Raw genomic sequence first — 23,498 nt, forward strand, 5'->3', positions numbered from 1 at the left:
AAGTCTTGCTTCTCGCTAGAAATTTTCTAGATTTGTTTTAGTTTGCTACTGATACAGCTAATCTTTCATCTGAGGGATTCAGATACCTAGCTTGTCTAGGAAAAAAAGGCACCCTAATTATTTGGTGCCTTGAGTCCTTTTGTATCTGGAGATTCAAATCTTTTACTTGGGTATGATTTTTAAACTAAGGGAAAGCAGTCAGTGTGAAGTTGCTCTTGGAAGCATAAATCTCCCTCTTGTTTCCAATATAATACTGAGTATTGCATGGCCAAGAAAAAATATAGGTTCAGCTTCCCCATCTCCTAAAAATTATGGCACGTTATTTCTACTTTGTGGAAACTGAGCCAGTTCTTAAGAGCATTGCCACTTATAAGCTTTCTCCACTTTCTAGAACAGCTAAGTGACTTAAGGGGAGAGGAGAGGGCAAGGGGGGAGAGAGAGAGAGATGGTGCTAACAGGCTTTCTGTTATCCCTCAGATACACTGAACCCACCATGGCGCGCATTGTAGAAATGCAATCGCTGGCTTTAAGAGAATGAGGCCGTTCTGTGGTAACAACAAAACCCAGACAAGTCAATGAAACAGAAGCGTACAAGTGAAGATTTTATACAAGGAATGCCAAGGGTGGTCTCTGGGTGTGCAATAACATGGTAGAATACCTACATGCATGGGGAACATACAGAGGGCATGGACTACACAACAGGTTTCACTTGTATTTTCCACCACAGAGTCAAAAATAAAACACTTCAAAGTTATCTAGGTTGAAAAATCACTACAAGATAACTTGTCCCACTTCTATCCCTTGAAGAAAAAAACCCCAAACCTATCAGCTTCTAGTTACAAAACACATATTAATCCCTGTAGAGTTTAGACAGCAGGAATGTACTACTACATAATCCAGTTCCATTTTGGCATGCAAGCCGGAAACTGTCTCCCCCCAAGACACAGCAAGATTAGGTAGATATACAGAAGAAATCAGCACACTTGTTCAGAAGGGATAGTCCTTTATAGCACTTAATTTCGTATTACAGTTCTAAAATAGGGGTCAGTCATCAAGGTATACAAGGTTATATTTTAATAAGTGGGAGAAAAAACAGTGCCAGGATATTGTGCCTGACCATCATGCCAAACTCCAGCTGTTACGAGTGACGACAAATCTCTGCCATGGGAATGTGCCATTCTCAGGAGTAAAAAGGAGAAGGGGATTCATTCTTCAGACTGATTGGGCTTCTGAAGGTCTCTTGTCATGGAAGCAGAGATCCACATAAAAGTCTAATGCAATAATTTTACTCAGTGGTTTGATCAGTGTCTCAAAGTGGTTTAATGCAGGGTTTTCTCCCTCCAAAAAGACAACCCCGCCCCCAATGTCATCAGGAGTATATCACTGTTTTACAAGTTGGTTTATATGAGCGCTTTAAGGGTGGTTCACATAGATACCGCTAAGAATCTATACTTGGGACCATTTACAGAAGAAAAAATGACTAAGATGCTAAGCAAACACTACATTGCAGGTTTGTGGGTCTAGCCTAGTACTTACCTTTGCTCTTAGCCTGAAGATTTTTGATGGGGGGAGGGGGAGAAGAGTCCATCAACAAGGAAAACCAAGCATAGAGGAATGTGGACAAGAGAAATAAGGCCTCATCAGCCCAAAGTGAAGCTGAAATAGCTGTTAGAAGACCAGCTTTAAGTTTTGTGTTACATTGTTTGATTCCTCCCATACTTCCGCTGCATTTAGCGCATGGCCCTTCTAAGATTATCATCCTTTCTGCAGCAGCACATATTTTTTATCGGGACCTATACAGAGCAGCTTCCTCATTTCTCTGGCTGTTTTCAGCCGTGAGGGAACTCCTTAGCTCTGGATGACAAGGCCCTATAAACAGAACAAAAGCCGGCTGGGGTAAAATAAATATGGGTGATGGGAGTTCCAAAGGGTCAGACCCAAAAGCTTAGGACTCACTGTCTGAAACAGGGAGCATGAACAATGGTTAGTTCAAGGTGTATAGAACCAAAGCCTTTGTAAGTCTAAGACGCTGTAAACAAACAGCAAAATGTTTCACACAAAAGAATTCCAAGGCACTCAAGAAGCTGTATGTTTGACCCCCATTACATTTCAGAAAACAGTTCTATTTACCTTTGCTTGTTTTAACTGTAAATCAATCAATGCTTCATCAGCCAGCTGCATTCTTAGCATACTCAATAATATAGATATAGAGATACGTACTTTAAACTGGTATATAATACACTGGATTTTTGGATTCCTCATTTCACTGCAAGCTTCTCCATACACCCCAAGTTGGCCAAGTCCTGCAGAACTTGTTAAAAACTAGCTGTTCAGCAATCCTATAGAAATCCGCACATGGGGAAAAAGGGGCCAGAGATTGGGAGCATGCACTCTGGGCTGTAAAAGGTTAAAAAGGGTGACTTTTTTGTTTTGTTTTATCTAACCCTGAGAAGCTAAGGTGTTACGGAGGACCCAGAAAGGTAGGTAGGGTTAAAGGTCACCGGGCTTTTTATTGCAATTAAAGCAGACTCTGACAGGATGATCCCAGCCACGGGAAGGGACAGCTCTGCGCTCCAGGGAGCACTCGTCACAGAAACCCTGGCCACAGGCACGGCAGTGGTGCTTGGACAGCTTGATATTGAATTCCTTCTGGCAACTGTGGCAGTTTAAGATTTCATGGTCGGGCACCCAGTACGCAGGTCGGGCAGCATCCTTCACAAGACCTACAGAGAGTCAGGAAAAAAAACCCACAACACCATTTCTGTTTGTTGCCAATAAAGAGGAGGAGGGACTGTACAAAACCCACCTCTGCTTTTGCTGCCCTTAATGAAGGATTAAGACTAATCTATAGGATGGTTCAAGTAATTCTCAGGCTGTGGCTTATAAAGGATTAGTGAACAAGTTGTCGATAAGCCCAAGATTTCTGTTTTCCCTGCTTGAACATTTGGGGTATGTATGTATGTATGTATGTATGTATGTATGTATGTATGGGAACCAGGTTTACAGAAGAAAACAACCTATTGCAAAGCTCTGCTTCTTAGCATTAACTTGGTGGGGGAGAGGAAAGGATGGCAGTACCTGTGCAGATTCTCCACACCTGCCACCTGGAGAGCCCTGGTCTTCTGCTTCACTGGGCTTTTATTTCACTTAATGCTACTTGGTGAGGGGGAAAGAAAGGCCTCCAATTCTATACATACCCACTGAACTGAGAAGCTAAAATGTTTCTAAATGCACCAATAACACTTACCCAACGGGATATCAATGGCAGTCACTACAGCTCCAAGAGTGTTCTGCACAGCTTCACCAACCTTCCTGGCAATCACTGTCCCCCCTTCCTCATCGGTTGGAGCCTCAGGCACATCTGCATGACAGGAGTTAGGGCTCAGAGACAAAGGGACAACTCCAGCCTAAGTCATAGCTGTTCTATTTAGAATTAAAATTGATGTTCCCCCAGAAGTTGCAGCCAGCTGCAGTCAGTGGTTGGTCCCTAACATGGTAGGGGACAATGACTGAAATCCATAGATCTTCCATACCAAGATCTCCACCGAAGGCTACCTTCCCAGGACGATTCCACCAAAAACTGTTTTGTGGGCAGAATCCATGAGTAAGAAGAGATGAAAGCTCACGATCTACCTTTCTTGTTACCTTTACTTTCAGCTACTGCCAAGTGGGCAAGGCATAAAGCAGGGCTATATCCTCACAGCAGTGTGAGTAAAACTATTGTGCTTCACTACCCTATCAGTGGCCTATGTGTGATTATGAAGGTTTTCAAGGTAGCAGCAGATGAGGGCACTAACTGCCATAGGAAAATTTGCTATGGTTTCTCATGCTTAGGCAACAAATTGTTCAATCTGCAGCTTACTTAAATGTCCATGCTTAAAGACATGGTTTCTATATGAGCATGAGTTGGAAATGAGCTGAATATGGGAGAAACAGGTTCTTGATCCCCCTGTAAATAACAACAGGCCCATTATACCAGGGGTAAAAGGGCGACTGGAGTTCTTGAATTCGTTGTAATGCCATAGGATCCTTGAGACAGTGGACAAAAGTGTGTGATTGGCAGTATTTGGGATGCGAACAGATAGGTTCTGTTCTCAAAGAGGAGGGAGGTTTTTTGTGCTGTGGAGGGAGCTCTGCTTTCAGAAGTGACTAGCATGGCGAGGTAATGCAGTAGGACTGCCTTCCTCACAGCAGCCCTACTGCCAGCTACTGGCAGTGGCAAGATCAGGGGTGTGTGGGTTCACTGGCAGAGCCAGTCTGACACTCCCACCATTGCCCCAGCGAAGTCCTTGCCACACTGACACGCTGTACCACCCCACTGCACCAGCCACTCCTGCCTTCTTCCCTACCACCACTGCCACTCTTGCAATGGCACTGTCTCACGTTACACTTCTAGCAGATGCCTGCTTTGCAGGGTAGGGGGGGGGGAGAGAACCTAAAACACAAGGATCTTGGCTAGGCATCTCTTCAAACATTGGTTTAGTGATTTAAGAATGATGATGATACAAGTTATGTGTTAAGCTTTATAAAACTGCTCTTGAGAAGGAAGTGGATTTGTGAATGACAGTATGGCTAGCCAATTGACATGGTCAAATTCAGCATCTGCTGAAAACCAGAACATGAGGAATCCCCTGCGTTTGATCGGAACAGGAGCAGGTACATTTCATAACAGGCTCGCTGCTGAATTTTTTTCACCTGTACAAACACCATGATGCCCCGTTGTTGAATCAACTCTCATTTATCCACAGGTGTATAAGCAACCTCTATAATACGTTCTCCTAGCATGAATCATGCACAAGTGTCTTGAAGTGGTACGTTATCAGAGTCATCAACGGCTCTGAAACAGCCTTGGGCAGGTTGCCCTCCTAGCTCCCTTGCCAGCTTCCCCCTATCCTCCCATGCCCACAAAATTGAGGAAGTAGAAATGGCTGCCAACACTGCACACAAGGCTTCTCTAGTGAGCACCAGACTGAGTGCTGCCACCTCCTCCCCTTGTAAGTTCAGCATGGCAGCAGCGGAGATGTGTGGCAGCACTCAGCCTGGTGCTCCCCAGCAATGTGCCGAGCAAAGCAGCTGCCTGCTGCCATCTTTATTAATCCAGAATGCCTTGGGAATTCTGGGGTAATAAAAGATGGTAGCTGCTGTGTTCAATTAGGCCAGTGCTCATCAGAATTTTTTTTAAAAAATGACATTAAAGAATGACAGCACCAGCCCAGTCAGCTCTCCAGGGTCCATGGGCCTACACATATGCCCATCATGTTGGGTGTTGACACCGGGGATGCAAATTAGGGGTGGAATTCAACATTTTGCTATTACAAACATTCGGTCTGTGGAAGCATATCAGCTTGCCAGATGAAACAATGCCCATCCCCTCCCCGGTGTACTGTACTGGGAATTCTCCCAACGCCCCCCTTCTCCGAGCCAATTTTGATGCGTGGGTGTGGGGCGAGGAGAGGGGCTCCTTGTGACAGAGTTCATTGGATGATACAGATAGCTTCATATAAAATATTTTTAAAACCACCCGCAACAGTGATGAAAGTGTCGGTTTGGAACGGAGCAGCGTCAGGAGCAGAATGACGAGAAAGCATCAACAATGTCCTTCCTCTGGGGAAGCTACTCAGTACATACACACTGTTCTTCTCTATTGCCATTAAATAGATTATTTTCTTACAACCGGTGAATAAATCTATTGATTCTAAAGTTAAAATGAAGGAGATTTAATTCAATCTGAATAGTGATTTCTTAAAATTTAAGTGAGTTGTTTTCCTGGAGGAAGAAGAAGACTTGTATTGTAAATGCATTGAGAAATTTGGAAACTACAATTTATTATTATGCTACTTCATTTTGCTTTCTCATTATTCTGCTGTTTGGTGGGAATTGACCTCTACTTTTTGATACAGGAAGGACCATAGGTGTTAGTCAGGCCCAAACTAGACGAATCACTGAGCTGGAAGGGACAGGAGGTCACCTTGCCTGATGCAGGAAATGCAGTGCTACCACATCCCTTATAGGGATGCTTAAAACCTCTAATGAAAGAGATGAGATGTTGGAAATCCACAGCTAGATCCCCCCTGATTTATTTCATAAGCAACCAGAAGGCCCTGAATCAGAACATTCTCCCACCCATGGGGCAAATAGGGACTTTGAAGTGTATTTAGATCAGGTGTTGGGAAGCCTTTGGTCCTCCAGATGTTGCTGAGCTACAATTCCCATCATCCCTAGCCACTGGCCATGCTTGCTAGGGTGGATGGGAGTTGTAGTTCCACAACAGGTGGAGGGCCAAAGGTTCCGCACACATTATTTAGATCAGGCATCCCCAAACTGTGGCCCTCCAGATGTTTTGGCCTACAACTCCCATGATCCCTAGCTAACGGGACCAGTGGTCGGGGAAGATGAGAATTGTAGTCCAAAACATCTGGAGGGCCGAAGTTTGGGGGTGCCTGATTTAGATGATGCAAATAGCACAGGTTAACAGCTTCCTTCAGTGATGTCATCCCGATCCAATTCAGGGCCCCCATGGCTGCTTTTGAAGAATCAAAGCAAGACATCCGATCACAGATCTTCAACATCTCACATAGCCTGACCTCAGTCTCAGCTGGGAGATGACAAAAGTCAACAGGGACAAGCATTTTAAAGCACAACATGATACACAAACACAAACACAAAAAGTTATAGATTCCCCCCTTTGGTTCACACACCTACTATGGTCAGGATGGGATTACCTAACTGAATGCCCCTGCCATCATAGCAGCCATCGCATACTCGCACAGGTGCGGGGCCCCAGCCACGTTCGGGGACAGGGCGGGTCTTGGATGAACAACCATCACAGAAACCTTCTCCACAAGCCCGACAATGGTGTTTGGTGTCATTATCTTTAAAAGAGATGCCACACTTTCTGCAATTCTGAAGGAGATAAAAAAAATGACAAAAGCCATTGGACTAAGTAGTTTGGTGAAAGGAGGGTGCAGAGGTATTGTTAGTCTCTCAGTCAGCTAAATTGGTGGTGGGAACATCTGGCCAGCAGGGAACTCAAGCCAATATCCACTTGTTACTACACCTGATATGGCACTATGTGTGTGTGTGGACCAGGAGTGCCAACTTGAATAAAATATTGGGTGGGCCAAGGTAAGCTCCACCCCACATAATCAATCACAAGTCACAGTGCACAATCAACTTGGGGCCCCCAACCCCCTCAAATATTTTTTTCTGGGTGGGCAAAGGGACCTCACCTCTAGGAGCGGGTTCCTATGGTAAGGAGTCAGCTCTCTGCTAAAGGCCTCCTGAGACAAGCTAGGGCAAGGCAAGCAGGTGCAAAGGGGGTCATTAGCATCTACTGTAGCCTCAGAGCTAACCACACGATGGACACATTTCATTTTGTCATGAGGCTCAGGATTGACACCTGCGTCATAGGTGTCTGTGGCTCCTTTTGAGTGAGAGCCCTCAAAGGGGGAGACCGCACACAGGGCTGTCTCACTGTGTTTGTTGGAGGCAACAGATTTTTAGAACACAACAAAGGCATTTCATCAAGCAATGAACCATTATTTCATCTCTTTGGAGAAAGAGAAGTGGGGGGAAAGGAAAAGGGCTTCTCATCAACATGCAAGTATGATGACTGCTAGATACCAGAATCTGGGAATTGGGTTTCCAGTAGGCTGGAGCGATTTGATCTGTCAGCCAAGAGGTCACTGCTTTTGTGGGTCCCAAGCTCAGTTCAGATACTGATTGTGCCATAAAGTTCATCCCATCTATGAGGCGCTGAGCAGCATTGTTGTTGTCTTTCAGACTGCAATCCGTCTGCAAGAAAATGGATATTCAGTACAATTAACATCTCATTGTGCATGCCTGCTGCTGACCTGCTGATCTCTACCAAATATTAGAAGAATATACATTGGCTTTTATTTGGAGAAAGGAAGTGACTCACCGGTGTAACCACATAAGGAAATTAGACACCTGTTACTGACTGGGACGCCCCAGATCTTCATGTAAATTCCTTAAAAGGAATTCAAAATAGGAGCTCTGTCTAGGGGCATGGAAGATCCTAATGCATGGCTCTCGTCCCTTGCTTTGCTTTGGAATGTGTGGCCTAAACACACTGGGATGGATCTTAATGGAGAGATAAGGAGATGAACCAGGATGAATACAGGAAATATTTTTTGAAGCTGGGCAGGAGAGATTCTGGTTTACATATTTCTCAATCCATGTCTCCAAGACATAACATGGTGGCATCAAACTTGGCTTTAATGACCTGGGCATGTAAAACTTCTCTCATCGCCAACATCTCCTGAAATGGGATGATTTGATTTAACACAACAGGGGTGGAATGCCTGCTACTGTGGCAGCCTAATCGTTTCCCCTTCAATTAATAGGACAAGAAACAAACGTATGCAAGTGGACTTACACCTGGCCAGATGTGCACAATTTCTGTCCTCACCACGGTATCCACAGGGTCTTGGTTGCCAAACCAGTACTGTCGGCTGCGGTACACAACTCCGCAGTTGGGGCACTCGATCACATACCTGCAGTCAGGAAGGAAGAAGAGCTGGTCACTCGAGCATTCTCCAAGTGAAGAGAATAGGAGCAGGGAAAGATGAAGGGGGAAAACAGCTCCTCTGCTCCTGTACTCACCCTGACCAGGCATACTTGGCAAGTCCCATCCAAGGGGAATCAGTGGAAGCGGACGTTTTGGGCACCACTCTAACTTCATTCCCACGTTCATAACAGGCCTGGAATGCAAAATATCAATTAAAATTACTTATCTTCAGATCTCAAAGTCCATGCCTTCCACATACAATGAAGAGTTATGTGTAAGTTTCCCCAAAAATGGAGGCAACGAGGAATGGCATGGTTTGAACATATGCACGAAAACGTTAACAACATTAAAACTAAGAACTTACTGTTCTTCATAGACAGTGGGTGCCAGAAAACAGGCCAGGGAAAACCCTACTTCTTTCTAGCTCAAAGCTGTGAAACCTTTGACCCAACAAAGTGAACTCACAGCCCAGCAGAGGCTCAGAGATCCTCTTGTTTCTGCCTCCAACTCCAAACATAGTTGGGTTGTGTAATGTACAGAGGGAGGGGGATGCAGAATTTGCTCCTTAACCTCTTCAGGTAAGTTGACAAAACTTCAAAAATACAGGGAATACCCATCACAGGTTGCGAACCACCTTGCAAGCTACAATACATGGATGGATGAGCTACATTAATCTTAGCAGGTTATAAACTATGCAGGCTCTTCTTGTCAACCTCTCTTTCGCTTGCTCCACTCACCTTGCATGTATACACTCTGTTATCGTACTGATGGGTGTATCTACACCGATTCTTGGCTTCATGAGGCACCCCTTCTTTTGAATGGTTCATGCTGTTTTTACATCCACATCTGGAGTTTCAAAGCAAAGCACATAAATACTCAAAAGGCAGACTGACCGGAAGCTCCCCAGTGGACCTCTAAGGCTCCCAATCATTCTTTTGCAGTTTTGGCTTGCATTGGTTGCTCTTTACAATTACAAGCCACATGCAAGCTACACTGCTTCAGCCGGGAGTCAGATGACTGGCAGATGGGCAACCCTGCCCAGCTGTCAAATGTGGCCCATGGGTTGTTGGTTACAATTGGATCTGGCCCACCAGCTAAAAGTGGCTCCCCACCCCTGATTATATAGATTCCAGGTTTATGATGTTACCCAATGCCTTACACACTAAATATATTACAGTGGTACTTCTAGTTACGAACAGGGTCTGTTCTGGAGGCCCGGCCGCATCCCAAAAACTTTGTAACTGGGGGAGCCCTTCTACACACGCACGCGGCACAATTGAACACTTTTGCGCATGCAGCAAAACCTGGAAGTAAACACTTCCGGGTTTGCCGCATTCACAACCCGAAGTTTACATATCCAGAGGGATACATAAGCAGAGGTACGACTGTACAGTAATGTTGGATTTTATTTAAAGATAATGAGATCATTTCGGAAACAGTGTTCTCCCAACAACACAAGAAACAAAGCAAATTCCCAACATGAATAACCAACCGCAGAATTTCTCACCCAATTTTTATGTAACAGTGACATTGGTAACTCCCTATTTAAAATGGGCAATGACTGGGTTGCTTGTAACATGGTCATTATATTGTAATATATAGCACCATTCTGACACTGTAGATCTTATTCAAATAGTGTTCTTCACATTCCACCTACCCGCAGCTGAGACATACGGAGGAACAGGTGAAATACTCGTCTGGAAAGAAGGAGCTGTGGGCCATCTGATCATCTGGGATCTCACCGCAGAACCTATCACTCAGTGCCTACAGAACACACAGAGAGAAACCAGCAATGGGTATAGAGCTAGAGGGACATTAAAAAAAAACTTTTATGGAACGGTACAGGAGCGTGAAGTGCCTCTTATGTGTTTGATCAGGGTGTGGAACATTTTCAGCCTGGCATGTCAGATCTTTCTCTCCCCCCCCCCCCACCCTGCAAGGCCAACTTTAACAGATGCACAGGGCCACTTCCCTGACAAGCATCTGATGGTTCCACTAATCTGTCAAAACGGAACTGTGAGGGAGAGGTCTGCTTTGCCTGCATGTTCCCCACAGGAAACACAACACCTAGCAGGACAGAACTCTCTGCTCACAAGCTGATGAGCAGAGGGTACAATCCTGCCCTCTGCAAGGGTCTGCTTTGTCAGTGTGTTCCTCCTCAAGCTGTAGGGAGGACCGACGAGGCTCTCTGCTGTGGCGGATATATATCGTGATAGATAGATTGAGGCATTGTGATGTTTAGCTGGTGATATATTGCGATGTTGAAAACCAGATATTGCCCAGCCCGATCTTCAACAAGGATGGAAAGACAGTCAGAACAGTTAGGTTCTAGCCATATTGCTACCGGTATTCATTTATTCTTTTCGTAAACCACTTTGAGGTTTTTATTACAATAAAATGGTATTTAAATTTCATTAAATGAAAATAAATCAGAAAACCCAAAATTTCCAGGAAAGAGAAAGGGAGGCAAAGAGCTTACTCCTACATTGGCAGCCTATTGGCAGCAATTTAGATGGGTGACTCTTATGAAAGTCCATGGGAGAGACTTCTCCCCCCACCCCCTGCTCACAAAGATTGGATGTAAGGATTGCAAAAGCACCAAGCAGACCCTGGAAACCTTTTAGACTACAGGGGTACCATTGCCTGGCCATTACATGCATTTTGGCAGAAGCAGAACTTTACAAACTCCTCCCTGCTGCACAGTTATTCAAGCCACAAAATCTCTCTTTGGTTCAGCAGGCAAGAACCATAGATTAAGACAGTGCAACTGATTGCAATTCAGATGAGAAACTTTTCTTCCTGCAACAAAACATTAAATACCTTGTGATCAGAAAGTGTATACTTCACACTGCAACATCCATAAATAGATATAAGCCATGAATGAATAATGAACATTAAAACCATGGGTAAGTATACACCTCACATACTGTAAAAATGCCTGTCAAATCATAAACTGAAGAAGGAGGGGGTTGTGGAAAAAAAGAGTTAGGCTGCAATGCCATGCACACTTTCCGGGAAGTAAACCCCACTGAGCACAGTGTAAATAATCATAGGATTCTGAGAGAACATGTTAAGGATTGTGTTGTTAGTGACACCACCACAATAAATGTAGGAGCGGGGTTGTAGGGAAGAAGTCAAAAAATATATCTTCTCATTACATGGGAAAGATCTAATTGTATAATAAATGCTCAGTGGAGGATGTGTTGCAGTAAAACTTCTCATTGTATATATATAAACTCTCTCCTCCAAAAATATATCCATCCTCATTTTAAAATACTCAAGCATTTGCTCACACACTTTCTCTGTCAGCCACTCAGACTCTTACATTGTCCCCCTGAAGAGCTGTGCTCTTGACCTCCACTAGTTCCAGATGTTACATCTTTGCTATCTACAGATGAAAAACCATTTAAGGAAACTGAGGAAAAAATCAAGGCAAGTCAGAGAATAGGTTGTTGCCTGGAGACCATGTCCTGACTCTCAGTTACCCTGGCAACAAGAGGGATCTTTCCATTGTACTACAGCAGCTTAGTCCCGCCTTGCTTAGCCATTTATGGTGCATTACTACTAGTAGAAGTGCAGTGTCTGTAGAAACTACATTTGCAAACACTGGGGGAAAGTATTAAAGAGCCATGGGCTGGATAAAGTACTCTCTTCACCTACTCCACAAACCCAGTCCAGAGTTTCTTCTGGCCTTTTTTTAAAAGAAGAAAACAACTCACAGAAGCTGATGTGCCCCGGGCAACTGGAATAGTCAAGAAGCGCAAATCAGACCTGAGTGTTAGTTGTAAGCCTGCCAATGTCCTCAATTTCCCTCGGCGTCAGCCTAACTGGAGGCGGGGTGTCCATTTTCTCTTGGCATGGCTCACTTGCTGTAATGTTCTGGGTCTGCCTACTCTTCAGGAGCTCTGCTACACTGTCTACTCCAGTCTACTCTCGTTCTTTGCTGTTTTGCTTTATATTATGGGAGTTGCTCCGTGGATAGGAGGAGTGCGGACGACTCTGCATTGGGACGGGGGTTGGACTTTGATTGTCATCAGGTCCCTTAGAACAACTAAGAATGAAACTGGAGGGAATTTGCAATTTGAAATATAGCCACCTGCCCCCCAGAGCTTCTGGCTGTGGCGACAGAATCTGTGGTCCTTGTATAGAGGAACAGTAATTCACCATCTTACACTTACTTTGAGTGCCTTGTAGATAACTCCTGGAGGGCGGGGAGAACGAGTCGTATTATTTTCTAGCTGCTGCTCCACGGCGTGCCTGAGCCCAGAGAAATCCGTTGGGGGGTTATGTGTCCTTGTTCCTTTGTAATGGATCGAGCTGAAGGCTTCAGGGAAGAGCCCAAGTTTCCGGAACCGATCCTGGACAAGTTTCTCAGGCACCTCAGAAGAGTGATCTAAAAGATTCAATCACTTTAGCTATATTATCGTGAGGTTTGCACACGTATTTAGGTTTCCCCCCCCCATACGTATTTACACATATTTGCATGTGCATTCTTGATCGAAACAACAAATTCTCTCCTTAATAATAGGAAACACCTAGACTAGATCAAAGCATAGGCTGGACCCAAAGGCTACCTTCCTTTCCCAGAAACAACATTTCTGTGAACATAAGGGCCTTCAATCCGATGTTGGGGCAATTTCTTCCAATCCCTGCAGCCCCCCCCCTATCACCTATGCTGTTCTGGAGTAGATGGGGGGAGGGGGAGGCTGGTAAAAAAACTAGCTGCCCTTTTCTATTAGAAGATGACAGGATCACTGGATCCAACTCCATGCTGCCAGCACATACCTTTAAAAAATGTAGCTTACAAATTGTTAACCTAAATAGATTATTAGAGGAAAGAAATGGGGAATAGGACGAAGATGCCCTTTATAGGAAACCTCACCATCAATATTACATCATTATTTAGACGCAGGTCTGCAGAAATTTTAGTGCCATTGCCTTCAGTTGTATTGAAGGCCTACTGATGGGGTCTTCCCACATTGGTTTTTTTAAAAAGTGTATCTGCTGCAAGGTGCAACTGATGAAAGCCTCTTCCTCCTATAACTGCATCAACTACTTGTACTACCATGGTCTATAAACAAGGGATTTTTAATTTATATAATACCACTTATTTTCTTATGTGCACAAGTGGTGGAGGAGGTTTTTGGGTGGGGTTTATTTTTTTAGCTACTCTACCTATTTCTGTAAAATCAATGGCAATGACAAAGAGGGTGTTTTCCATTATACTCCAAAGATGGCAGAATCATCTCCTGCAAGAAAGTTCCATGAACTTGTTCTTGAAACTCCTTTCATTCAGATCCGATCTCAGCTGCTGAATGTACCAGCTGGAGCATTTTCCGCTGCTCTTTAAAATGCTTATTTGACTGTTTTTACCGTTTACAGCTTGTTTTATGAAAAAATTGTTGATTATATTCTTGCTTCAAAGCTCTGAAGCATACCGGTATTATTGAAAGGCAGATTTTGAAAACTTTTAAAATAAAATAAAATAGTTTCTGCATCTTTGTCAGTTTTTCGGCTATCTCACTGATGTTCTCCAGAGCTACTGGTAATGCTCAGCAAAGTCAGTCCACAGGGAATTCCTTTCCTTTTAGTGAGGGGCTGATAGCAGGGACGTACATACTGCCAAGCTTTTCATTTTTAAAATATGTATAAAAGTACTCTATCATATGCAGGCAGGATTTGCATCTATTGGATAATTTAGTCTGCTTCTGTTAGGTATCAAGGGAAAAACTATGGAAGACAATGAAGCCATGCTTCCTGCCACTGGAAATTCTGATCAACCCTGCCTCTGGTTTTTGAGATTTCAACAGGTGGTACACACACACCAGTACTTTCATCCCTAGCTTTGCTGCTAGATCTAGAAACTTCCTTCAGAACGATGAAATGTGAACCCAAAGGCCATATTTGCACAAAATACACATAATCCAAGCTAACTGGCTTATGCTTCGCTATTTTCCAGATGCAAACTCCCCACACATTCTATATTCTAGATCAGGCATCCCCAAACTGCGGCCCTCCAGATGTTTTGGCCTACAACTCCCATGATCCCTAGCTAACAGAACCAGTGGTCAGGGATGATGGGAATTGTAGTCCAAAACATCTGGAGGGCCGAAGTTTGGGGGTGCCTGTTCTAGATAATGAGCTAAGTCAGGATTCAGACCCCAAATCTTCCACGCGGCAACACCCAACTCTGGCTTGTGTTATGATACAGATCCACCGCAGATCCACCGCAAGTGGATCCATTGCAGCAACCAATGTGCGTCTACTCACCAGCACCTAGTAACTGTGTGTATACAGTCTCGTGGAAGATAATGACTCCAGGGCCCAAAGTGGACAAGGGAACATCCAGGCCACAACGGGCTGTGGTTGCCTTCAGTTCTTTGGTGAAGTGTTTTAGGTAGGCCTCTGAGGCATCTCCAAGAAATTTGAAGAGATCGTTGTGAAGTCTGTCAGCATGAGTACGGTAGATGATAAGGTCCGAAATAGCCAAGACCTTCAGAAGCAGCCGGGTCCTCTGACTCAGGTTGACAGTGGCCCCCAGAAGACCCTCTGTGTCAATCACCACCATTTTGTGGACAGGGTCATAGGCTGCCCAAACCCCTACCGTACAAGACTCCTGAGCGGGAGATGTTTTAAAAACTTCACGGCCGTAGAAGAAAGTGTGGTTAAGGGTATGAGACTTGCCATCCCCAGTGTTCCCAAAAATAGACACCACCTTTACATGCTGATCAGGTTTGCAGTCCAGTTTCCTGATAAATTCGTCTTCGTTTGCCACCTTCCAAAACAAGAAGAGAAAGAATTGCGTTAGAATTTTTTAATGGAAAGAACCCACTGCTAATACGGTGCTACTTCTGGGACGTGACTTGTAACTGCAAGTGACATTCTTTTAGCCAGTAACACTCTGAGATACTGGTGCCTGCTAAAAACTTTTCTGTTTAGGCAAGGAATGGACAGTAACATAGCTAGCCCATATAGGCATATTTGCATTTCTTATCCTGCCTAAGGATGTCACATCTTAGCAAGAGGGGCAAAAAAATTAAATGACCGGGCAAGGATTTATTCCTTTACTTTTACTCTATTTTAAAATTCCTAGCATTTAGAAATCATTCTGTTATTATATTTGAGCGTAGTTGAACTATGCTGTTATCATACCTCCAGGAAAAAATATGATCCAATCATAGATTCTTTGTCACTTTAATTACATACAACTGACATACAGTTTTCCAGTATGGAGTGAGTCAATGAAAATGTGAACTAAAACTATGAACTATCAGAGGCAGGTCTTATATGAATGGATGTCATGTATTTTCTTTGTCCAATCGCAGCATCAATTGACTTTGTCAATGAGATATGAAATAATACATATCATTTGAAGCATATATCAAATAAATTGTACCATCTTTCTTCTCCTTAGCAGGACTCCTCTACATCTAACAACTGCATGATAGGCAAAATTTTGGGGACAAGGCTTTTCCTGGCATACAGCTGCAGCGAGAGGAAAAGTTTCATCTGGTATGTTTCTGCTTGTCTTGCAGCCTTTAAAAATGGTACAGCAATTCTCTACAATGTACACTATTTAAATGAAGGTAGATATTTTGAGGGAGAAGCCACAACTGAATTCTCCTCTACTTCTTTGAGGTTGTTAGAGAAGCAGACTCTCCAGGTTGCAAATTGGCAACCTTAATTCTCAAGGATCCCCTTTCACTGTCGCCATTATGTTTATTAGAAAAGAGAACAGATGTGCTGCTAAGCCATAACTGAAGGTCTTATAACCAAGCCACTGGAAGGAGCTGTTTGTCCTCACTGATGTCAAAATCAACCTTGACATTTGTTGCATTAGAAAACAGCTCCACCCACCCATTAGTGATGAAAAAGCTAGAAACAAGGACAAATAGGTTAGAAAATTGAGGCTGCATCCTACAAAAACTTTCTTGGGAACATGTCCTATTGAACACAGTGAGATTCACTTCCGAGTACACTTGCTAGGCTTATGTTGTTTATTCAACACCTTTTGAGGTTGCATCAGAGAGATACCTCTTTCAAAAGAACTTTCAACTTTCAAAAGATATAAAACAATAATGATAAAAAATGAAAATCCAAGACAGCATGACAGCCAAGCTATAAAAGAGCTAAAAACCGCACCCCACATTAAAGTCAAAGTTAATAGGTGAATCATTTTTTTAAAAGCTTTCTCTAAAAGGACATTCGTAACTGCTTGCTGCCCATGAGCTATGACACCCTTTGTTGTTGTTTAGTCGTTTCCGACTCTTCGTGACCCCATGAACCAGGACACGCCAGGCACTCCTGTTTTCCACTGCCTCCCGCAGTTTGGTCAGACTCTTGTTGGTAGCTTTGAGAGCACTGTCCAACCATCTTGTCCTCTGTCGTCCCCTTCTCCTAGTGCCCTCCATCTTTCCGAGCATCAGGGTCCTAAGGAGTCTTATTCAAAGTCAGTGGAACTGCACCAGTTTGTAGATGAGGAACCATACCACTGACTTATCTAGAGATGGGAAGGCCTGGGAAAAAACTGGAAAATTGGGGAGGAAACCAGGGTCCCCCCCCATTTTTTTCCAAACGGGAAAAACCAGCTTTGGGGGGAAAGGGGGGACGACGACTGGTTTTCCCCAGTTTTCTGGGTTTTTTCCAGGCCTTCTCATATCTAGACTTGCCCAAGAAGAGAACAAAACTTACAATGTGATTTACAAGCCCGTAAGCTTTCACACTTTTGTTAGGGCTACCATTTTATTTCACTTTTGCTGTTCTTCTGCTTTCAACAGCAACCTCATACGCAGAACCCAACCCAATCACACTTTTCCTTATCTCTGTAACAGAAAAAGCTTTACCTCAGTGTCAGTCACTAGCATTTGACTATACAATAGAAACAGTATAGATGGATAAGGGGAAAGCTATTCCCTTATCACCGAGTATGGAAACTGACAATGGATGCCTTACTTAGCAAGTGGCCTTATACCTAGTCCGATTGTTTGGTCCCTCTATTGTTTGGCTTGAACAGCCCTCCAGGGTGTCAGACGGGGGGGCATTCTCAGCCCCACCTAGTCAGTCGGTCAGATTTGTTTGTTAGAAAGCATGGGTCATAAATGTCCAAAAATGGTATATGTGGTGAAGCCATAGTGAATTTGATGCAGGAATCAACCCTGTTCATCCAAGTAAGAAATTCCCAAACACCCAAATTCTGATGAGCAATGTTATATATATATATGCCCTACTTAGAAACAACCACAATTTTGAACAAAGAGAAAAATCTACATGTACACTGCATGGCATATTATGATAGATAATATATATCGCTGATATATATCACTGATTATATATATCAGTGTGGGTTTAAATAGTGGTGTTTGGGAATTTCTTACTTGGATGAACACAGTTGATTCTTATATCACTAGTGCACATGGATTTTTAACAGATATTATTTTTTACTTATAAATCACACTGACAAATTTGTGTAAAAAAATACAGTAAACCAAGTGACAAGAACATTGTATTATATATTAAAACAGGAATCATTCCACATGTATCACTGCCATTTGGACAGTTTCTAGGGCTGAAACATAATTGTCCAATATATTCAATAAAGGGACGGACACACACACAGACACGATTTGAAACAAATAGATTTTCATCAAGAGTGTATAAAGAAGGCTAAATATCGAGTATGAGTTATTGTAGGATAAGAGGTCAGTTCAAAAGCAGAGGAAAAAAACCATTTCAGGTGTATGTAATGTAACAGAATACCTTTCCCTATTAGACATATTGTACTGAAACAAGGCTGAGGGACCCAGGTGGCGCTGTGGGTTAAACCACTGAGTCTAGGGCTTGCTGATCAGAAGGTCGGCGGTTCGAATCACTGTGACGGGGTGAGCTCCCGTTGCTTGGTCCCAGCTCCTGCCAACCTAGCAGTTTGAAAGCACGTCAAAATGCAAGTAGATAAATAGGAACCGCTACAGCGGGAAGGTAAACGGCGTTTCCATTTGCTGCTCTGGTTTGCCAGAAGCGGCTTTGTCATGCTGGCCATATGACCTGGAAGCTATACGCCGGCTCCCTCGGCCAATAATGCGAGATGAGCGCGCAACCCCAGAGTCGGTCACGACTGGACCTAATGGTCAGGGGTCCCTTTACCTTTACCTTTACTGAAACAAGGATACTTAATATAAGATACTCCAGGATTTGCCTGTTGTAGGGTATTGGATCTTTAAGTGTGAAGAACAAAATAGTATATTCAGTTACAGTTTACCACATGAAATCCCTTATTACTAAAGGACATTTTAAAAAAACTTAATATTCTAGATCTGTACAACCTGTACAAACAAAACAATTTTTTAATCCTAAAGATGGTAAAGCTTTTGCTTTAAGGGATTTCATTACAGTACATGTCACTCCACACATGTGATCTATGTGATTGCATATCCCTGTCCCCGTGTATATGGAGGAACAAAAAAAAAAAAGGTGGAATTTTGGAATTATGGATCTTTGAGCAGTAAGATCAGAACTAGAACAACTGAAACTTTATTACTTCCATATTTCATGGTATACAACCATACACCATAGCATTTGAGGTTTTTGGCAAATGAGCAAAATTTTCAAATCCTCAGCAATATTACTCAGCAGGAGTCATATTGAATGGATACATTAAAGACAGTTTCTCCCAATGGTTTGAATTAAAGATTTGATTTCACAACTTTTCCGGAATAAGGTCAATCTTATACTACGCCTTCCCACTTTGGGTCTATTTTGATGGGCATTTATGTTATTTAAAACTTGTATGGAAGAAGTACTGTATGTCATTGTCCCGTCAAATGAGTGAAGGTTGTCCAGCTGACAAAACAGAGAAGTGATAGTAGGCGAGTTTCCTTAGGTCAGTAATGTTACAGTAGTATTTCAGACAGCTTGTTTTGTTCTAACTACTGAAGCACAGTTAGAAACTAATAAATATGAGTTGTTGTTGTTGTTGTTTTGTTGCTATTTTAATGTGATAAAGCAGGGAACCAATGTACCTTATAGGCAAAAAAAATTATATAAAAGAAAATACTTTAAGTTAGAAGAACTGCAGCACACAGCTATCTAGAAAAAACAATTGCACTATATAATTCAAGTTGGAATCCGTCTAAGAAATGTAGAAGTTGTTTTTCATCTGTAGGAGCTTGAAAATGGATGTTTTACGGGTGATTTGTAGTATATGTTATTGTTGTAGATGATTGATAACTTTTATTATTAGTACAGTATGTGGACTATTTGGATATAATTTGGGTTCCCATTTGTTGTGCAAACACAAACCCGAAGACAACAGTAAGCTTCCTTAATCTTAAAGGGATATTATATCTGAGAGTGTGATTTTGGCAAGACTCTCTACAGCAGTGTTTCTCAACCTTGGGTCTCCAGCTGTTTTGGGACTACAACTCCCATCATCCTCAGCTAGCAGGACCAGTGGCCGGGGATGATGGGAGTTGTAGTACAAAAACAGCTGGGGACCCAAGGTTGAGAAACACTGCTCCACAGGAACCCATCATTCTCTTTGAAACTCCTTACTTATATGCTCAACCTCAGCCTCCCTTTAATTTCCTTATACCAAGTAGGTTAACTCTTTCAATGGATTGCAAAACTAAGAACTCTGTAAGCATGATGATTAACTGCCATGATAGTCTTGAGGTCCAGCACACAGCACTCTCAAACCTGAAGAGACCATGCAAGACACAGTGCAGAAAAACAGAACTATTATGCAGGCACCATTACAAAAGAAATTGGAATGAAGGTTCAATTCAGACGGCCAATAAATCAGCAAATATCTGTCTGTTTACAACTTTACATCTTAACCAACCTAAATTTGCATTGGTCAGACTTATGCAGTTCAAAGCTGCTCGTGGACTTTCGAATTCAAATCCTGAGATCTCAACTCCTCTAGTAGCCAGACCAAAGGTTCCTTTCTGTGACATCAGAGCAGTTAACCCAGTGGCAGCAAGAAAGCAAAGAAGCCATTGCTTCCTGACTTCAGTGTATGCGACAAACTACAGACAGTTAGGACAGATTTAAGTGACCTTGGCCATGACCTCATTTGTATGTATTTGAACCAAGTGGCTTTGTTAAAGTTTGCAAGTTGAGGAGTGGGAGGGAAAGTGGGGCTGGGGGGAAGGGGAAACTGATTTTGCCATTGCTAATTCTTGTTATATGTGCTACCGTATATATAGGAGAGAGAGAGAGATTTAAATGCAAGGCACATATGTAGAGGCTATAATAAAATTCTTTAAAGTCTGAATTGAGGCTGTAATGTTAGCTACTTACTGTGCATCTTGCCCACTCAAGAAAGTATCCACCCCGCAACTGTCAAGTTGAAAAGTCACAAAGAATAATCCTATACTATATCATTGGGTTTATTCCCCCCAATATGATGCTGCCTTGAGTCCCTCAGATAAATCATGCAGATTTAATTGTCTGCCTTTCACAATTCACAACATTTCTTACCTGGATCTCCTCTGTTTCATCTACCAACAGGAAGCTTACAACCTTTTCTGTCATCTTCCTCCTCTTGGTCTCCTCATCCATCCCCTCCTCCTCCTCGTGAGATTTGTCACCATGGTAAACAGTAATGGGGTGCTTCCTCTTGTTTCCACCCGCATGAGTCCTCTTCTGACACTCTACGCAGAGGTTGATTTTGCATGCTTGGCACCTTATTGCTGCCCTCTGTCTGGAGTTTATGATATTGCTCTGCATGATATTCCCACTGGCAACCTTGCAGGTGTCACAGTATGGGACATGGCCGGCTTTAATTCGGGTCCGTTCATGGTTTCGTAGCCTTTCCTGTCTGTGTAGTTCTTCTTCACACCGCTGGCACTGCAGGCTTCCACACTCATCGCACTCAAAGGTTGCTTCATCTGTACCACTGCAAGCATAGCTTTCCTGGCACAAAAGGGCAGTATTCAGTCCCTTATCTGCTGTTGGAGGCTGGGCACTCATTTTCAGAAATTTTACTGTTAGCTTTACAATTTTTTAACAGATATGTACATTGGGTTTCCAAAGGATTCGAATTTGTATTTATCTTAGCACTGAGGAAACTCTGCATATGTTGACATTTCTATTAAAGCATGTGTCCGTCTTGATTTTCTCTGGTCTATAATGGTATCATTACATGCAAAGCCAACGTAAACACTGCAGCTTTCCACAATTAAGGACAGGCCCAAATGAATTATGGGCTTAAAAGTCACACTGAGGTTAGATATGTGTAAGAAAAACAAGGATATGTTTCTAAAATGCAAGTCAGATCTTTTCCCTGAAAGGCCTGAAAAAGAAATAGGAAAAAGATTTATAAAGATGACATCAGTGGTTTTATATTTAAGAAAAAAACAACAACAGAAAATTCAGACAATATTAGTAAACCTTGTGCTTTCCTGCCACAATTCAACTCTCCTGAACAATGCAAAGCACTTGTGGACATTTTCTGGATCTATGCTTTTTGCAAAACAAGAAATGTATTTGTCGGCTCACAGCAATGCTATCTCAGACAAGATCTCTATTTCAGCTGCAATTATATCTGAACAAACTAAAGTTCATCACACAAAATAAGCAGAAGGGCTTTTATAAAAGTAAGTGGCATAGGCCCCAATTCCATGTATATTCACTCAGAAATAAGTCTGACTTAGTCTGGTGGCAGTATACAGTATAGGATTACAGCCTTAGGAAGCATGGAAACAATCAAAGCGTCACATATTTTTAAACCCTACAGTCTGGGTTTTTATTTTTTCCAGTGGTGAGTATCTACTTACCTTAAATTAGGACAATAATAAATTTAAAACTTAAGTCAAGCAAATGTTTAAGCCAGCAAACGGGGTGGGAGGGAGGGTAGGGGTGTTACAGTAAGACTGTTCCATCTGTTTACATTTGTGACTTATTTGCTTCCAAGACAGGATCTTTTGCCTTAAAGCACAATATTTATCGGCCCACATTACCTAAAAAGGGGCAAAACATATACCTAAGGAGCTGCTTACTTAAGGTTACTTTAAATCACAATAGGAAAATACTGCTATATACTAAACATTCCTTTTAAACTAGTAGATCTTCTCATAAACAACAACGGGGTGGGGAGGAAACAGAATAAACGAAATGACAGGGTCTGCCTAGGAGTAAAATATCCCCCCAACATCCCGATCTATTGTTTACAAAAACAGTAGGCACCTTCCTCCTCCTCTTCCTCCCTGGAAGTCTTAGTGACTAAGTAATCAGATCACAGTCTCCTCCTCCTCCTCTGAGCTTCAAGGATCGAGCTGTGTGCAGATCCTTCCTCTCCCCCGCAGGGTTAGGGTTTAACTTCCACAGTGCCTGAGCCCCACCATGTAGACCTGGGACCCCCTAGAAGGGATCGGGGCCAGTCCAAAGCTCTTCTCCTTCTCCCCTTGTTGTCAGTCTTGATCAGCTGATCGCAGGGAACTTCAGGGTTATTTTTTTTCTAAGACAGGAAGGTGAGCGGTCGAGGGGGGAAAGGCCGGGTGCATTGTGGGAATCGTAGTGCTCAGGGGCGGCGCTTCAACGCGTTCGGAGCGGAGGCAGAACTACATGTCCCAACATGCACTGCGGAGAGAAGTTAAGCCGACTTGCACAGCATCCCGGGAGATGTAGTTTCAACAAACCCTGGGCTCGTAATTGTGACAAGCCGCGGCGACAGAGTGAGGTTTCGTAGAAGGAGGAGGAGAATGCATGGGTGGGTGTGATGTGGCGTAACATGTTGTGTAATGCGGAGGGATAAAGAGAGATTATCGGGTAGGGGTGAAAATTCGTATAGATGTAAGCTCTTCTTCGCCTTTATGGAATATTAGGGTTTACTACGGCGCACCTGGGAGGCTCTGTTACAACCTCCTCCTTGCTCCCTTAGCCAAACTGAACTCCCAGGTGCGCCGATAAACCTCCTCTGGTTTATTCCCAAAGCGAGGCTTCCTTCTGGTTTGCCACGAGTTATCTTTAG

At 43.1% G+C, this 23,498-nt stretch overlaps 1 protein-coding gene across 2 annotated transcripts; it reads right to left on the reverse strand.

The window, feature by feature from the left end:
• Positions 1 to 589: 589 nt before the first annotated feature.
• Positions 590 to 23,050, reverse strand: ZFYVE1 (zinc finger FYVE-type containing 1). Of its 2 annotated transcripts, none has more exons than XM_035112931.3 (12): positions 22,715 to 23,050; positions 21,008 to 21,821; positions 14,801 to 15,305; positions 12,709 to 12,923; positions 10,188 to 10,294; positions 9,268 to 9,376; positions 8,626 to 8,723; positions 8,399 to 8,516; positions 7,624 to 7,794; positions 6,699 to 6,903; positions 3,248 to 3,361; positions 590 to 2,723 (listed from the first exon to the last, which is right to left on the reverse strand). In XM_035112931.3, exons 2-12 carry the CDS (start codon positions 21,497 to 21,499, stop codon positions 2,491 to 2,493), a joined length of 2,367 nt encoding a protein of 788 aa, XP_034968822.2. In that variant the 5' UTR covers positions 21,500 to 21,821; positions 22,715 to 23,050; the 3' UTR covers positions 590 to 2,490. The 2 variants fall into 2 exon arrangements, with proteins under 2 accessions (XP_034968822.2, XP_034968832.2); XM_035112941.3 differs by having other exon boundaries at positions 6,723 to 6,903; positions 22,715 to 23,000.
• Between the last annotated feature and the right edge of the window lie 448 nt (positions 23,051 to 23,498).

Source organism: Zootoca vivipara, chromosome 1 (genome assembly GCF_965207765.1).
Source record: "Zootoca vivipara chromosome 1, rZooViv2.hap1.1, whole genome shotgun sequence".
Lineage (NCBI taxonomy): Eukaryota > Metazoa > Chordata > Lepidosauria > Squamata > Lacertidae > Zootoca > Zootoca vivipara.

What these genes read in the sequence shown, in the direction of transcription:
- ZFYVE1 (XM_035112931.3), bottom strand. Translation starts at nt 21,499, where the DNA reads ATGAGTGCCCAGCCTCCAACAGCAGATAAGGGACTGAATACTGCCCTT. An exon ending in CACACAGTTACTAGGTGCTG is followed by an intron (nt 12,924 to 14,800) that starts GTGAGTAGACGC and finishes TGAATCTTTTAG; the next exon opens with ATCACTCTTCTGAGGTGCCT. An exon ending in TCCGTATGTCTCAGCTGCGG is followed by an intron (nt 9,377 to 10,187) that starts GTAGGTGGAATG and finishes TTGAAACTCCAG; the next exon opens with ATGTGGATGTAAAAACAGCA.